The 16,906-nt window shown below is 43.7% G+C and overlaps 1 protein-coding gene across 1 annotated transcript in view; it reads left to right on the top strand.

Moving 5' to 3' along the window:
• The window catches only part of gcn1 (GCN1 activator of EIF2AK4), a 50,415-nt gene that overhangs the window by 17,449 nt on the left and 16,060 nt on the right, over window positions 1-16,906 (top strand). Inside the window, exons 26-41 of the mRNA XM_079516796.1 lie at window positions 1,188-1,268; window positions 1,925-2,068; window positions 2,246-2,370; window positions 2,501-2,690; window positions 3,332-3,402; window positions 4,236-4,401; window positions 4,797-4,991; window positions 5,493-5,739; window positions 6,000-6,121; window positions 6,567-6,681; window positions 6,893-7,072; window positions 7,525-7,745; window positions 13,668-13,736; window positions 13,816-13,954; window positions 14,877-15,073; window positions 15,447-15,589. Coding sequence (XP_079372922.1) covers window positions 1,188-1,268; window positions 1,925-2,068; window positions 2,246-2,370; window positions 2,501-2,690; window positions 3,332-3,402; window positions 4,236-4,401; window positions 4,797-4,991; window positions 5,493-5,739; window positions 6,000-6,121; window positions 6,567-6,681; window positions 6,893-7,072; window positions 7,525-7,745; window positions 13,668-13,736; window positions 13,816-13,954; window positions 14,877-15,073; window positions 15,447-15,589 — 2,405 coding nt within the window. The remainder of the gene's footprint in view (window positions 1-1,187; window positions 1,269-1,924; window positions 2,069-2,245; window positions 2,371-2,500; window positions 2,691-3,331; window positions 3,403-4,235; window positions 4,402-4,796; window positions 4,992-5,492; window positions 5,740-5,999; window positions 6,122-6,566; window positions 6,682-6,892; window positions 7,073-7,524; window positions 7,746-13,667; window positions 13,737-13,815; window positions 13,955-14,876; window positions 15,074-15,446; window positions 15,590-16,906) is intronic.

Raw genomic sequence — 16,906 nt, 5'->3', positions numbered from 1 at the left:
AATATATCAAGGATCCTCAGTTTGATGTACATTAATTAAGCCACATACCTCAATCTAGAAGACTGCAAAATCCTCTGTTCATTTTACTCTTTGAGAGTGTACAAATGGAACCAATTCGAGCTATAAACTGGGTCCATTTGGTTATACAATTGTTTTTACGTGAAGCGAAAGTGCACAGATTAAAAATGGAATAAAACAAACGTAAACTGTGAGATGTAGTAAAAAATAAAATAAAAAGTAGGTGCAAAACAATTTGCACCTAGATGTTGATATTCATAACTATAAAGTTGGCGGGGGGATTTTGCTTTAACATTTACGACCTGATGTTTTGGATGGATAGATGGATTATACTTTATTAATCCAGAAGGAAATGTGTTATGTTCAGCAGCTCCAGTCTACATTACATCAATAGAATGCAGCAACTCTATAAATAAGTTAAAAATACTAAGTAAAAATATAAAATAAAAAATGATAAAACTGAACATCATCCAACTGAAAGATTAACACTATTACTCTGCTCCCTCTGTCGCACTGGATGGATGACGTCATCTCTCATTGCGAACGCAGTGAGCATTTACTATGAGACCCAGCAAATCATGTCTGTCTGTGTGTCTGTCTGTCCCGCTGTAACACCACCCGCCCACCACCAGAGGGCGCAGCTGTATCACACACAAAAACACACACACATGCACGCACACACACGCACGCACGCACACACACACACACACACAAAACTTAACTTAAAAAAAACTTAACTTACAAAAAAACTTAACTTAAAAAAAAACTTAAAAAGGAAAAACTTTAAAAGGAAAGAAAAACTTAAAAAAAACTTAACTTAAAAAAAAACTTAAAAAGGAAAAACTTTAAAGGGAAAGAAAAACTTAAAAAAAACTTAACTTAAAATTACGTAATTTATTCTAATTGTTGTTTTTGCAATTTACGAGCTGCGTTCGCTTCCCGCGTTCGCGCGTCTTACTTGTAGTTAACACTGTGTTCCCTTTTCCACCAAAAGGGAAAGGGGTCTGAACCAATTAATTTTCAGTGGAAACACTCTGAACTGGTTCAATATTCGGCGGGAAAAAAAAGAACTGACCCGGTTCAACCCCGGTGGAAAAGGGGCCTGTGTGTATGCAGACCGAGAGTTGAATGTCACATTGTTTCATGGCGTTTCTTCTTCTCCGTCTCAGAACGGCCCAGAGCTGCTGCCTCGTGTCAGCATGCTATTACTGCTGACTAGGATCATCTCCACGGCGACCCCCAGAATCCAGGTACACACAAACACTGTTTGGGGATGGTATGTCATGGTGCAAAATTGTGAGTGAATGGATTTCTTCATTTATTTTCTGCGGAAGCAGGCAGAATTTCTGCACAAAGGATTTGGAGATTGGTGGTGGAGCGAAGTGAATTACGCTGGGCGAGGTCTAATCAGCTTCGTTTAGTCAAGAAGTGACACATGATGTCAGACCATGACACTATTTGAAATTGACAGAAACAGACTTCAATATACCACTATGAAAACTTCAAACTAGCAGTTGTACAGTAGATGTGATATTGATCAAGATGAATGTAGCAACTAGCAAGTCCTATTTCTCACTTAAAATTATATCAAAAATAGTTTTTTGTTGATCTAATAGTGAAATAGAAAGCATTTACAGACCAGCCTCTATGTAGAGGATTGGATTGGCAAACATTTGGTGGTGAAGGTGATTGGCTCTCCGTATGTGTGTATGTGTTAGGATTTCCACATATTCAGATTTGTATGACTTGACTATGACTGTTTCTAGGTTTCTTTTGTTCCCCCCCAGCTTTATATTGTGCTGCCAATCAATCACATCCCTTGATACTCTATTTTTCTAAAGCACAGGTCAGTTAAAGGTGTGTGTGTGTGTGTGTGTGTGGTGTGTGGTGTGTGGTGTGTGTGTAGGTGTTTGCGTCGCAGTGCCTGACAGCGCTGTGTTCCAGTGCGGGAGGTGAGAAAGGCTGTGCTGTGGCTGAGCAGCCAGAGATCGACGTTCTCCTCGACGCTCTGCTGTCACCCTGCTTCTCTGTACGAGACACTGCTCTCAGGGTGAGCATCCACACCAAGTCACAATTACTGCCGTTTTTCCTGTGTCTGTGTGACATGCAACAGCGCAACAGATCTCCGGCACAGAATATGGGGTCAATGCGCTATCCCGGCCCCGGGATAGCGCATTCTGTATTCTGTTCTGTATTTATAATCATGGGATCATATGTCTGTGTCCAGGGCCTGTTGGACATGGAGTTTGCCTTGCCCACAGATACTTCTGATTCCAGTGGGCTGAGTTTGCTTCGAAGACTGTGGGTTGGGAGGTTTGATGTTGAGGAGGAGGCCAGAGCCCTGGCTTTGAAGTATGTATATTCTTCTTTTTTTTTTACACTTTTTTCTCTTTCCATTCACTCACTGCTTTAGTTAATTACAGTATATTTTACGGATTGCAGCTTTAAGCCTGATGTACTCTGGGTTCTGTTCCCCATGCAGGCTGTGGGAGTCTCTGTGTCTGGAGCTGGTCCCTGAGATCTGCCCCCTGCTCATCGGCGACGTCACGCACCACGAGGAGGCGGTCCGCACCGCTGCGGCCGAGGCTCTGTCCACTGCCGTGTCCGACTACCGAGACCAGGCGGCCGCCGTACTCGGCCAGCTCACTGAGCTCTACCACGAGAAGCTCTATGTGAGTGCTTTTCAACCTTTTTCATCATGTCAAGGTCGATTATTTATTCAGCAGTTGAGTCACGGACCACTGATTTGATGAGATTTAGCCTCTTGGACTCAAAGCGTAGTATGTTGTTGTTGGATAAGATTTTGTCTACAATTCCATGCTGTATTGATGTGGTACCAGAGGGGAGATAACAGGCAAACATTGATCAAAATAATTCTTCTACATTCTCTAATTGTGTAGACTTTATGTAATGCAGATGTTTAACAATAATTTACTCTTGAGAGCAAATGGACCCTTACAGGTCCTTACGGGTCCATTTGGTTTCATTTTATGCTCTCAAGAGTTAAAGATCTGTAAGGGTCCATTTGGTTACCAGCTTTCCATCATTTAGCTGGGGACCACCTGGAACCCCCTCAAGGACCACTGGTTGAAAACCACTGCTCTATGTGAGCACCTGGGCACTGATCTCTGCAGTTTCTGAAACCTGTCCTGTCTGTCACGATTATGACATTTTACATTTCTCAACATTTAAATTAAAGGAGTATGATGAAAATAATTGCGATTATGTAATAATTCCGACAGGCCTACCTATGGTTCAAACAAATTGAACCATTGGGCTTTGTCAAATGGTTGCCATCGTGTGTTTTTTCCAGAGACCGCCTCCAATCCTGGATGCCCTGGGCAGAGTCATCTCTGAATCTCCACCAGACCAGTGGGAGGCCAGGTAGGAGAATATGCCAGTGTTCTCAACACTTGGTTTCACAACAGAACTATAAGCAATGCATTCATTGACAATAACATTTTTGATAATCATCTTTGGCTTGCTTTCCAACGTAAGTACAACAGAAATTAGGATTTCATTAGCCTTTTCCTTTTTTCTTTACAAAACTAAAATCTATAAATGCACCACGTCTAGTCGGTCAGATACACTGTTGTCCAGAACCACCACAAAAGGCTCTGGTCAGGCTCTGCCAGTGGACCTAATGAGTCTGAGTCCCCTCATCTGTAGATTCCAGGGCGTCACATTGAGATTAGTCAACATACTTCATATCACAACATTCTTCATAACACACATGGAATAAAGGGACGCGGAGAGACGGATACAGAAATCTCCATATATGGGCATAAAAGGGACACAGACAGATGGGTGGAACGGGTACTCTGACACGGGTACAACGGGTATTGCCTAGCCGGGTGAGGCATGGATCTCCAACTTCCATCGTTACCGACTCGGTGCTCTACAGCCAGGCACCGGTCTAGTTATCTATAATGGCAAAAAAAACCTCACACATCTCCAATGATGACTTCTGTCTAAGTTGTTTAAAATAATATAATAAACTAGTGCAGAACCTGTTCTTGGAGTACTACTGTATGGTGTCAGTCATATATGACGTGCCTACTTGGGAGAGTTCTATCTCCATATACTGGATCAGGGCAAGTGTAAACCAATCTGCAAAGCCAATTGAGGGACACACTAGACAAAAGAAAGTTTGTCGTTGACTAAGAAAATGCTACTGATTGAGTGTTTTGACTTGTGCATGTGGGACTCTCCTTCAGGTGTGGTATTGCCCTGGCTCTGAACAAGCTGTCCCAGTACCTGGATGAGGCTCAAGTTACTCCACTCTTCCTCTTCTTTGTTCCTGATGCTCTGAACGATCGCCACCCGGACGTGCGGCGCTGTATGTTAGACGCTGCCCTGTCAGCTCTCAACACACATGGAAAGGTACGCCCTGCTGCCTCAAATGGAAAAATTTCAGATTGTCCCTCTTTTTTTTCTTCTGTGACTGATAATAATGTAGCGTGGCACAAAATACCATAGCTTATGTATTTCGGCATGAAATCGGCACTGAAAATGTTGATGTCAAATCCGTTCATTTGTGGCCATCATTCCCCGGCTTCCTCGTTTACGTCATTGCGTTTTTCCGTCGGGGACTTTGTCCATCCCTGCTATCCTTGCATCATTTCTCCATCCGTATGCATGTACACTGAAGCTGTACAAGTTGTCAGCAAGTCTCTGCAGGAATGTCAAGAAGACAAATTAACATATTTGTTGTATCAATTACACAGATTCAAGTCGTTTGTATTCTGATCGACGTTTGATTGTTGTCGGTTTTCCAGGACAATGTCAGCTGCCTGCTGCCTGTGTTTGAGGAGTTTCTGAAGAATGCCCCCCAGGATGCGAGCTACGACTCTGTTCGCCAGAGTGTGGTCATCCTTATGGGCTCCCTGGCCAAACATCTGGACAAGAGTGATCCCAAGGTTAAGCCCATTGTGGCCAAGCTGATCACAGCCCTCTGCACTCCATCACAACAGGTACTGGACTGAGTGGACTCGCTCCTCCCTACTCATCCTGTGTTGTTGTAAATGATTCTTTGATGCCGTCTACAGCAGTGGTTTTCAACATAGGGTCCAGGGACCCCAAGGGGTCCTTGAGGGGGTTAAATGTATAACAAACTGGGGGTCCTTAAAATAAAAAAATCTTGAGAATCACTGTCCTGTACAGCATCCAAACAAGAAATTAATCGAGATCATAAATGGCGCAAAACATCTGAGCCCTTTTGGTGTTAGCATTATGTTATGCTTTAGCTATTGAAAAATAGCAGATCTACAAGCTCATAGCGCGCCACCGAGTGGCGCACTACGAGCTTGTAGGTCTGCTATTTTTGAAAAATCAAAAAACCACTGACATAGAAACATAGCTTTTTCAGAAAACTGTCAGGATGTAGAAGACATTTTTAGAATCTGATCTCAGGTCAAAATGGGTTAAGGCACACTTCAACGCGCTCGCTCTCTCTCGGTTCATTCGTCCATCAGGTTCAGGAGTCTGTGGCCGGTTGCTTGCCACCACTGGTCCCTGCCATTAAGGAGGATGCCGCGGGGATCGTGCGAAACCTGCTGCAGCTGCTGTTGGAGAGTGACAAGTATGCTGAGAGGAAGGGCGCGGCCTACGGGCTGGCCGGCCTGGTCAAAGGCCTCGGCATCCTGGCTCTGAAACAGCAGGAAATCATGGCCACACTGACTGACGCCATCCAGGACAAGAAGAACTTCAGACGCAGGGAAGGTGAGTGTGGTCAAGCCAGGTGTGGAAGCATCGTGAACTGCTGTACTGTTGGTAAAGCCTAATGTTTTGCTGGGAGAGAAGCGCATCAGAGTTCAACTTGACTCTGTCCAGTTTCAAGACGTAGCATAATGGCTGACTGGTTTTTCGAAGCATTTTCCAGCTGTAGCATACTAATATTTGTTAGCTATTCTTGCTAGCTAGAACTCTAGAATTGTGAACCCATTGTTTTTCATCAGTCACTTATGTTTGCCTCTCTGTAGGTTCCCTGTTTGCCTTCGAGATGCTGTGTAACATGTTGGGGAAGTTGTTTGAGCCGTACGTCGTTCATGTGCTTCCCCACCTCCTGCTCTGCTTCGGGGATGGAAACCAGTATGTCAGAGAGGTAGGTAGTCTTCAAAAAGACTTAACAAGAGAAAGCAACAGCAGAGATGGTTATAGACATAACAACAGAAATATTCTCTACACCCTGCTCAAATCACTCCTCCTCTGCTATGTGTCCTTCATGTCCTGTCCTCTGTCCAGGCTGCTGATGACTGTGCCAAGGCTGGTGTTAGCATTATGTTATGCTTTAGCTATTGAAAAATAGCAGATCTACAAGCTCATAGCGCGCCACCGAGTGGCGCACTACGAGCTTGTAGGTCTGCTATTTTTGAAAAATCGAAAAACCACTGACATAGAAACATAGCTTTTTCAGAAAACTGTCAGGATGTAGAAGACATTTTTAGAATCTGATCTCCGGTCATAACAACAGAAATATTCTCTACACCCTGCTCAAATCACTCCTTCTCTGCTATGTGTTTGTCCTTCATGTCCTGTCCTCTGTCCAGGCTGCTGATGACTGTGCCAAGGCCGTGATGAGGAACCTAAGTGCCCATGGTGTGAAGTTGGTGCTGCCCTCTCTCCTGGTGGCCCTGGAGGAGGAGTCCTGGAGAACTAAAGCAGGTGAGGCACATCTGCATGCGGTTAAAAAGTAGACCTAGTAAGTTAGTTTGTTAATACGTTCGTGTTTTTGTGGGAGGGAGATTTCCAGTTCTAGAATTGACCCATTCATCTATTAACATGAAACCAGATCTCCTCCTTTTTTGTTTTTTTCCCCCTGATTACGTTCCTGGTGATGGTTGTGACGTTTTCTCCTCCCGACTGCGTCCTTCAGGTTCTGTGGAGCTCCTGGGTGCCATGGCGTTCTGTGCTCCCAAGCAGTTGTCGTCCTGCCTCCCCAGCATTGTGCCTAAGCTGACGGAGGTGCTGACAGACTCTCATGTGAAGGTGCAGAAGGCCGGCCAGCAGGCCCTCCGACAGATCGGCTCCGTCATCCGCAACCCTGAGATCCTTGGTAAGAAGCCATCTACGGTTCAGAGAGGCTGGATCAACCTCAACAAGTTTACAGATGTAGACTAGTGGGTGTAATTGTTTTCTGTACAATCTCTAACAGTCATAACAATAGAGAATAGATAGCAGGACAATATTATCAAATATACAAGCATGCACCTTAAAAAAAAGCAGAATATCACAGTCTCGTGAAAGTAGGAGACATCATTGGGCATTGCCTGTCTCATGAGGATTCCAAGATCCTCATCAACATTTTTTATCAGGAATGTGGATAGTACGGGAGAGAACATGCTACCCAGGATTCAGTATTAAACCATAATGCGGTGCATGTGGTTCCAGAGGAACAGCACACCATTTCAGGACACAAAGGAGTACAAGTACAGATGGTTACTTGCTCAAAATAAAGTTACACAGTTATTGATTTTGATATAAACATTTTTATGGTTCATTTCTCAGCCATAACTCCCATCCTGTTGGATGCCCTCACTGACCCATCACGTAAGACCCACAACTGCCTGCAGACGCTGCTAGACACCAAGTTTGTCCACTTCATCGACGCTCCTTCCCTGGCCCTTATCATGCCCATCGTCCAGAGGGCCTTTCAGGACCGCTCCACTGACACACGCAAGATGGCTGCCCAGATCATTGGCAACATGTACTCCCTCACCGACCAGAAGGTACACAATACTGTGGAAATCATGTTTTAGTATTGTAATTGTTATTGTTGTTGTTTTTGCGTGTTACTTTTTTTTTTTATACAATTCTTTATTTAAAGGTCAGATGAGTTAATTTCACAAATACAAATAAATAGCCCATGGCAATTACAGAGAGCATTACTTACAGTAGTTTAGTCAGACAACTCTTAGAATTAATTTAGAATATATATTTATTGAGCATAGATATATGAAGCATAGTTTGGTGTCAGGGCTCTGTGCCTTTTCATTCCCTGTAACATTAACATTTTAGTTAAGTAACATTAACAGTAACATTTTAGTTAAGTTATAAGCCAAATAGAAATACAGGGAATGAATTAAGACCACATGGGGATCTAGAAACAGACTACAGATGGATGCTGGGGAGCCGGTGGGATTTGCAAAACGTCATGAGCAGCAGGTTAGCAGCAAGCGAGGCAGGGAGCCAGCTGCAGCCATAGATATGAATTATTTTATTGCTGGCTAGCAGTTAGCTTTTATGAAGTTCCCAATGCCACCACTTTGCCCGCTCCCCCCACACACACTCACTACACACACTTTAGTATCATTTGCACAAGCACACACTGTTTACCTTTCGTCAGAAGCTTTTACATGGCGGGAGCATGTACAAAGGCACAAATTAAATCCTAAATTTGTATGGCAGAAGATCCACCAAGGACAGCTGTCCTGGATTCCGTCTTATGGACGTTTGAAAATCCTCCTTTCAACTTCTTTAAACGGTGATTATATTTTCATTGCCATAGCTGGAGCGGTGGGGCGTTGCCATAGCAACCGGACCAATGTTAAAAGCTGCTGTGCGGTTCAACCATTAGACATACAAGTATACGTTGGGGTCCGTATACTATATATAAGGCTTATAAGGTCCGCTATCATCCTCTAGTGGCGGGCACAAAAAAAAAATTGATGAACATCAATTAATTACCAGCTACCTTATTATATCTGCAGAATTGTGCTATGAAATGTAAATATATGTGTCTATCTGTATTTGTGTGTGGAAACAACAGGATTCTGAGGCAACATGGCGGCGTCCTGATTTTTATTTCTATCTTGTTTTGACAATGTGTGTGTGATTCCTTGGTTCACGTGACGTGACGAAAACAGGGATATGATGATAACAAGCAGTGTTGGAGCGTATTCGTGTGTACCGGGCATGTAGACGATGGATTGTTGGTTGGATGATAGAAAGTAGTGTCGGAGCGTGTTTGTGTGTGCACACCGTGTCAGGGCGTTTAGACGATGGGTTTTTGCCTCTAAGGTTGTTGTTGGCTGCAATGCTGTCCCATTGGCTTAGAGGTCGCCTAGAGACGAGGCAGCCAATGAGAAAGATAGGTCTCAAGTACAGAAAGTGGGCGTGAAAGCACCGGCCAGCGTTTATTGAGCAGCTGTGCTTCACAGCAGCTGGTAAAAATATAGATGCCTCATTGGCCGCTGCAGTTCATTGTAGCGACGTGTCTCAATTGAAGGCAGGAAGTCAAGCGGAAGTGGAAGCGCTGAAGGCACGCTGCGTCGCTGCCCAAGTGACGTCACTCATGTGACTCCTCCATGTCTCTCGCTGTCACTCAACTGACTACTGGCCAATCACAGCACATATTTTCCGGGACTTCCATTATGCACGCTATGCTTCGAAGGAATCTCTGGAAAATTGTGCCTTCAACTTTGACACGTGCCCCAGAGCCGGAAGAGGCGTCTACCTGTATATGTCTATGGCAGCAGCGACACAACGTCCGCACAGCAGGAGAGAAGCCAGAAATGAGAAGGTAGGCAGAGAAGTTTAAATAGCAGCTTTGCTATTTAAGAGGCGTATATCTATTCTACGTCTAACGCCCCGCCTGCCTCTGATTGGCCTACTGACACTGCCGGCCTTACCAGAGTTCCCTCCGAGGTGGAGGATACATGCTGGATAGTCTGCTGCGAGGTTACTCCGTGGTGGGAAATAAATAAATAATACAAGTACGTTATATAATACAAGAGAATGACGGCTTGGCACGCACAACACTAACTTTCATTTTTGTAGAAGAGGCAAACTAATATTGTTTATGCCGTTTAAATTATTTGTATAAATGTGTAAACTTGAAACATTATTGTACTGTAAAAAGGTCTCTTTCCCTTGATCTTTATATTTTTTATTATAATAGTATTAGTTTACTATAATTAGATTAATACACGATAATCAACACTTAACACACACACACCCAAATCAAATAATACAGTGAGTGGGGAGTGAGCCCAAGTAATAACCTGACCAGTTAGTTTTGGGAAGTCTGGAGCCTTGTTTTAGGGCCTTTGAGGTGCTGTGGTACCTGAGGAGGTGCATGCATAGTCGAGGAAAGCTTGTACAAGGGCTCCTGTTAGGCCAGGTCTTCAAGGTGTTTTTGTTGACCAGTGAGAAGATCCTGTACACTGTACAGGATCTTCTCACTGGTCAACAAAACCATATTCCATACCTTCCATATCCATATTCAGGAGAGCAACCTGTCTTGTACGGACTCGGGCATTTCCTTTTTATTCACTAGGCTAATCATTATGATCATATTTTGTATTCATTCATTCATGCATTCATTCTTCTTCACACTTTATTCCCGAAAGACATTGAGACATTGAGGTCACCCTCATTTGCAGTGTCGTCGAGATGCAAAATCATAAAACATTTCAAAGCAATAAACAAAAACAGAACAGAACAGCAACACTTTCTCATCGTGTGATGTAGCACCCATGTTTAAAAACAGTTGCAGACACTTGGGGGTAAGTCTGCAATCAAAGATTTAAATTGACCATATGTTATGGGAGATTTAAGCTGTAGGTCATTCCACGTGGCTGGGGCACTAAAACAAAAGGCTGTTTTCCCCAACTCTGTGTTTACATTTTGGACTTTTAGTGCCAATGACTGAAGCATGTCTTATATGTTACAGGATTCCAATCCAGCAGAGCTTTAATATACAACGGTGAAGTTTCATCAATTGCTTTAAAAATAAACGGATACCAATGTTTATTTCGCCTGTTGGCCAAGGAGGGCCATCAGATTGTGTCGCCTGCCGAATATAGACAATCTTCAGGCTCCCAATGTATCGTGAAGCTTGCGGATCGGCTGTTTATGGTGAGCAACTCCAGCTGGATTTACTCATGGTAAATTATAAATAAAAAGTCGTATTGAACAGTGTAGGGCGAACCTTACGGTTCGGTTTTAAACCGAAAACCACTAGTGTGGATACGGTGGTGATGTTTCCTCAGACTACCTAATTCAATGTAACGCTTGTCGCACTGTCTACAGACGAAAGGTTTTTCTCCAGTGTGGAGACGGTGGTGTGTCGTCAGACGGGTTAAATGTCTGAAACTTTTGCCACATTGTTTACAGAGGTAAGGTTTTTCTCCTGTGTGGATTCGTTGGTGAACCTGCAGGTGACCTAACACAGTGAAACTCTTGTCACATTGTTTACAGACGAAAGGTTTTTCTCCTGTGTGGAGATGCAGGTGTTTCTTCAGATTGCCTAACTCACTGAAACATTTGTCACACTGCTTACAGACGAAAGGTTTTTCTCCTGTGTGGATACGATGGTGTTTCTTCAGACTGCATGACAGACTGAAACCTTTTCCACATTGTTTACAGTGGTAAGGTTTTTCGCCTGTGTGGATTCGTTGGTGTTCCTTCAGGTGACCTTCCCTATTGAAACTCTTTTCACATTGTTTACAAAGGTAGGGTTTTTCTCCCGTGTGGATTTGTTGGTGTCCTTTCAGGTGGCCTAACCTATAGAAACGCTTGTCACATTGTTTACAGTGGAAAGGTTTTATTCCTGTGTGGATTCGTTGGTGTTCCTTCAGGTGATCTAACCTTTTGAAACTCTTGTCACACTGTTTACAGTGGAAAGGTCTTTTTACAGTGTGGACATGCTGGTGTATATTCAAGTCACCTAAAGTGAGGCTCTTATCGCACGGTTTACAGATGTTAGTTTGCTTTCCTGTGCAAGTCAGCCGTTTCCTTAGTTTCTCTCCAAGCTGAGTTGAAGTCTTGCTCAACTTTCGATTACTGTAAGATTTTCGGGACGTCACTCCTTTCAGGAGAGGTTTGTCAAAGCTGCTTCTAGACATGGTCTGTGGACAGTATGTATAGGACTATGGGAGTGGAAGATTTATGCTCTCTATCTCACTGCTCTCTCTGACTTGTTCTCATGTTCGTGGTATGAAGTATGAAGTGCAAAGGCATCTTTCACCTTATATCGGTTGACCAGAGCTCTGCTCTGATGTCACGCACAACACAAACCGTTACCATGCACGCTGTTCACGTTCCAACACAGAATAAACCATTTCATAAAGGAGAGATGGATCCGTCTGTGTTCCCTTAATTAAGTCAATACAATACTATAAAGATATTAACCCATTCTGGGCGGGAACCCTTTTTGGTGTTTTAAAGCATTATGTTATACGTTAGCTGTTGAAAAATAGCAGATCTACAAGCTTGTAGGTCTGCTATTTTTGAAAAATCGTGACAATGTGGCGGAAATCTTTGAATATACTTTCAGAGCGAACGTTTTTAACTCAAATCTTTGCTTCTGGGGGGGAACAACATATTTTCAGATGGGGGTCGGTGGCCAAATACATATCATTTTTGGGGTCCTTGACATGAAATATTGAGCACCACTGACATAGAAACATGGGTATTTTGAGTGGTGTAAACCACTCCTACAACTGGCTTCGTTAGTGCAGAAAAAATGAGCATGGTTGCTATGTTCACCCTGTTCACCCGGGTACCACTCCTACAACTGGCTTTGTTAGTGCAGAAAAAATGAGCATGGTTGCTATGTTCACCCTGTTCACCCGTGTGTGATTTCATTACGTCAGACATGATTTCATTACGTCAGACAGGCTATATTACACCACTCAGTTCACACGGGTGACGGGTGTGATTTTTTTAATTTCGACGTCAAGCCAAAATGGGTTAATAAAATATTTGCATGCAAGACTCAAGGTAGAGGCAGGTGCAATTGACAATACTACAGTCAAGAATAAACAAAAGTCTCCCACACTGACAAAAAAAATTACCCAAACATAAAAACAACCCCCTAGTCTTTAGCCATATCAACAGCACTGCACATCTGCGTGTCCTCATCAGTTGGATAAAAAATGCCCTTAGAAGCTGTTATCTTGCACTCCATCCCAACAATTACTTTAATCGCATTCATACCAGTAAGACACCCTGAGGGCAAGAAGCGACCTCGCCCCGCTGGGGCAGATCGGCGTGTGCAAGTATCCGCCTGGGTGACGGCAGACTGCTGGGAGAGCCCTGGCGTTTTGTCATGGGATCAACTTTGACCAAAACAATGCACCATGAAAAATACTCCTGTCTTGAAGGTAGACTCCTGAAGAGGTATGCATCCTGGTGTCCTGTGCTGTGAAGAGTTTTGGAGATCTATCATTCTGGAGATTAATCATTCTGTTGAGCTGGTCGAGTCATCATTGTGACGTCAGAACAGGCCAGCTCCATATATATATCCATTATATGGAGATCTAGGGGTTTGATGAGGTCAGATCAACATATGGAATGAATTCTGTACTGGCCATATATGGAGTGTCTTGAGTGTACAGGGTTTGATGAGGTCAGATCAACACATGGAATGAATTCTGTATTGGCCATATATGGAGTGTGTCACGAGGCGTGACTGGCTGATGGGAGATGCAGGTTTTCATAGTAAACTGCGACCTACGGTCTAGATAAAATAAATATATAACATGCAGTCAAAATACATGTTCACGTTTATTTCACGTGCTGCGTGGGAAAGATATGGTGTGGCTCTGAAAGAGCTATCCGTCTATAAAAATGGTATTGTACTGTATGTGATTGTGAGCAGAATCCCTTTGTGTTATATTCAAGTGTGTGGTTACATTTACTTACAGGATTTGTCTCCATACCTGCCCAGCGTCATTCCTGGACTGAAGACCTCTTTGCTGGACCCAGTACCAGAGGTACGTAAGGTAGTACACGCAATTGAAAATGCCCTGTAAACGTGGAACCAATGCTAAGTTGTGTTTACCTCCTCTCCAGGTGCGTACTGTCTCGGCTAAGGCGCTAGGGGCCATGGTGAAGGGGATGGGAGAGACGGCCTTTGATGACCTGCTGCCTTGGCTCATGGAAACCCTGGCCTCGGAGCAGAGCTCTGTAGACCGATCTGGAGCTGCCCAAGGTGAACGCTCACATATAGCACACCATGCACCCCAAGCGCCTATCCCTAACTAACCTCGCGTCACCAGGCTTTCCACCTCGGAGGAAAGCCTGTTCTGTGTTCCAAAATCGCCGCGTGAACCGATCTGGAGCGGATGGTAATTTACGTCTACGTTGTAGTCTTGTTTTGTAGTCATCAGGCAGGGAACCACAAGGCGGAATAAGAAGTACCCATTCATAGTACTGATTCAGCCTTGTGGTTTCCTGCCAGATGACTACAAATCATTGACTACAACATGACAAAAGTTACCATCCGCTCCCGATCGGATCATAAACCCGAAATGGAATGCTGCCCAGGCTAGAGGAGGATTATGGAAAGTGTCAGAGTTCAGCCCCGTTCTTTATGACAGTGGTTTTCAACCTTTTTTCATATCAAGGTCCATTATTTATTCAGCAATTGAGCCACAGACCACTGGCACCATTATGAGATTTTGTCTCTCAATCCCAAAACCTACAATATTTTGTTATTGTTTGATTTTGTCCACAATTCCATGCTGTATGGATGTTGGTACCATTAGGAGAGATAACAGGCAAACGTTGATCAAGATAACAATTCTTCTACATTCTCAAATTGCTAATTGTGTAGACTTCTTGTAAATTAAGTAATGCAGATGTTTAACATTAATTTAACTCCTGAGAGCGTAACATGAAACCATTTTACACTCGAGAGTTACATTTCTACAGTATAAGGGTCCATTTGGTTACCAACTCCATCTAGCTGGGGACCACCTGGAACCCCCTCAAGGACCACTGGTGGTCCCTGGACCACTGGTTGAGAACCACTGCTATATGAGGATACAGTACATGCATTTGTGAGCGCAGTTTCACACACATAAAGTAAGATTAAGCACTACCTTCCTCCATAACCTGTCTGCTCTCCACAGGTCTGGCTGAGGTGATGGCTGGCCTGGGAGTGGAAAAGTTGGATAAGCTAATGCCAGATGTGGTGCAGACAGCCAGCAAGGTGGACATCGCGTCTCATGTCAGAGATGGTTATATCATGATGTTCATCTACCTGCCCCTAACCTTTGGAGACAGGTTCACCCCCTATGTTGGACCCATCATCCCCTGCATTCTCAAGGTAAGGAGTGGACACAGGGGACAGTTCATTTAGCGCATTCAGATCATATTCTATTCAAGATCAAGAGTGACTTAAAATGAATGCGACCGTAGAATAATTCCTTTCATTTTGTAAACATTAGTCAAATAATAACTATTTTCAACAAAGACATTCTACAACAACTACAGCTGTCTCCTGGATGTATGGGTGACCTACATTGAATGCATGTCGTTTGATGAACTTGTGCGTTGCAGGACCCCGTGTACAGACATTTTTACTTCAAGTCGGAGAGTGCATTGAAGAACCCCCATCCTTGATGGTGCTCATGCCATGCACTAACCATCAGGCCATATACAGGATCGCACTAACTGTGTCCTCTGTTCCTATGCACCAGGCTCTGGCTGATGAGAACGAGTATGTGAGGGACACAGCCCTGCGCGCTGGCCAACGCATCATCAGCATGTATGCTGAGACAGCCATCGCCCTGCTGCTGCCTGAGCTGGAACAGGGCCTGTTTGATGATCTGTGGAGAATCAGGTCAGACAGAACTATGCTAGCTCATACACAATTAATGACTGTTATGTAACTGTAATATTTATAGAATCAATAGTTGCTATTCATATAGCAGTTCGCTGAGCAATAGTGTAGGAATTACTTACCAATTAACATGGGTTTATATTATGGTTTATTATGGTTCTTATTCTTTTGTATTTTATTTTTTTAATGAAAAAAAAAATCTCAATTCACTAATGTTGCATATAAACAAAACAATGCACATGCTCAAGGAATTTGTGATTGAAAAATCAATCGATGTAATTTCCTAAAATCGTTCCTGGAAGGGGGACAATGACTCTTTTCATTGAAATTATAAATTATGCAACAGTTTGTGTCTATGAACTGGACAACAGTGGAATTCTTTGACTTCTAGATATACACTATATCTGGTGTTGGCTAAATGGACCATACTTGTTAGTTGGTATGAGAAATGCAGGTTTGGTGTTTTTGTAGGCTACGATGATAATGGGACAAAAATATTACGCTGGGTGCGTATGAGACAAAAGTATTAACACTGGGTGCGTTTGGGTCGGGCAGGAGTAAAGTTCCTGTCCACCATGGTGGAGAATGGGGTTCAATTCCTCAATGGTTGCTCCAGCTCGGACAGGGTGCTCCCAACGAACACACTTGGCTGTGTTTGTGGGTGGGACGCCTGCAGGGAGGGGACTCCTTTTTTATTTTATCTCCATGTCTTTACAATGAAGGAAAAACGTTTAGCCTTTGTCAGTGTGTGTGTGTGTATGTATAGCAGGGACTGCTCCGGGGGCAAGCGGGAGCTTAGCCCTCCACACCAAGCCCCCCCCCCCCCCCTCCAAACAAGCCAAATTGACTGACTTCTATGTAAACCACGATTTATTAGCCCCCGCTCTAAATAGCCAATGGCACCCCCCCCCCCCCCCCCCCCCCCCCCCCCCCAGTCACAATTTTCTGGAGCCAATTTTCTGTATAGCCAAAGCATTTGTCCTTCATTGTAAATACATGGGGATTAAATAAAAAGGTTAACTCACGTTGCCATTTTGAGTGCGACCCATCACTTTTTTTAAGTGATATTGTGTTGATCTAAGAGGGGATATCGCACCAGAGGATTCAGAGCGCGGTGCAACGTGAACAAAACATTTCTGTCTACTACTACTCTTACCCAGAACAACAGTAGGGATTGGCAGTGGGGAAGGGGAATTGGCCAATGGTCAACAATAACTAATATTGGGGTGAAAAATAAATACATTCATAATATTATGCTGGCCATATCCCTTTCCTTGGGATGGTTGATAACTGACTTGTTTTGTTAACTGAGCCTCC

The sequence above is a fragment of the Electrona antarctica genome (genome assembly GCF_951216825.1).
Source record: "Electrona antarctica genome assembly, chromosome: 12".
NCBI classification, from domain to species: Eukaryota; Metazoa; Chordata; class Actinopteri; order Myctophiformes; family Myctophidae; genus Electrona; species Electrona antarctica.
Note: the sequence above shows the minus strand (reverse complement) of the source record. Positions and strands in the feature narration are given on the sequence as shown.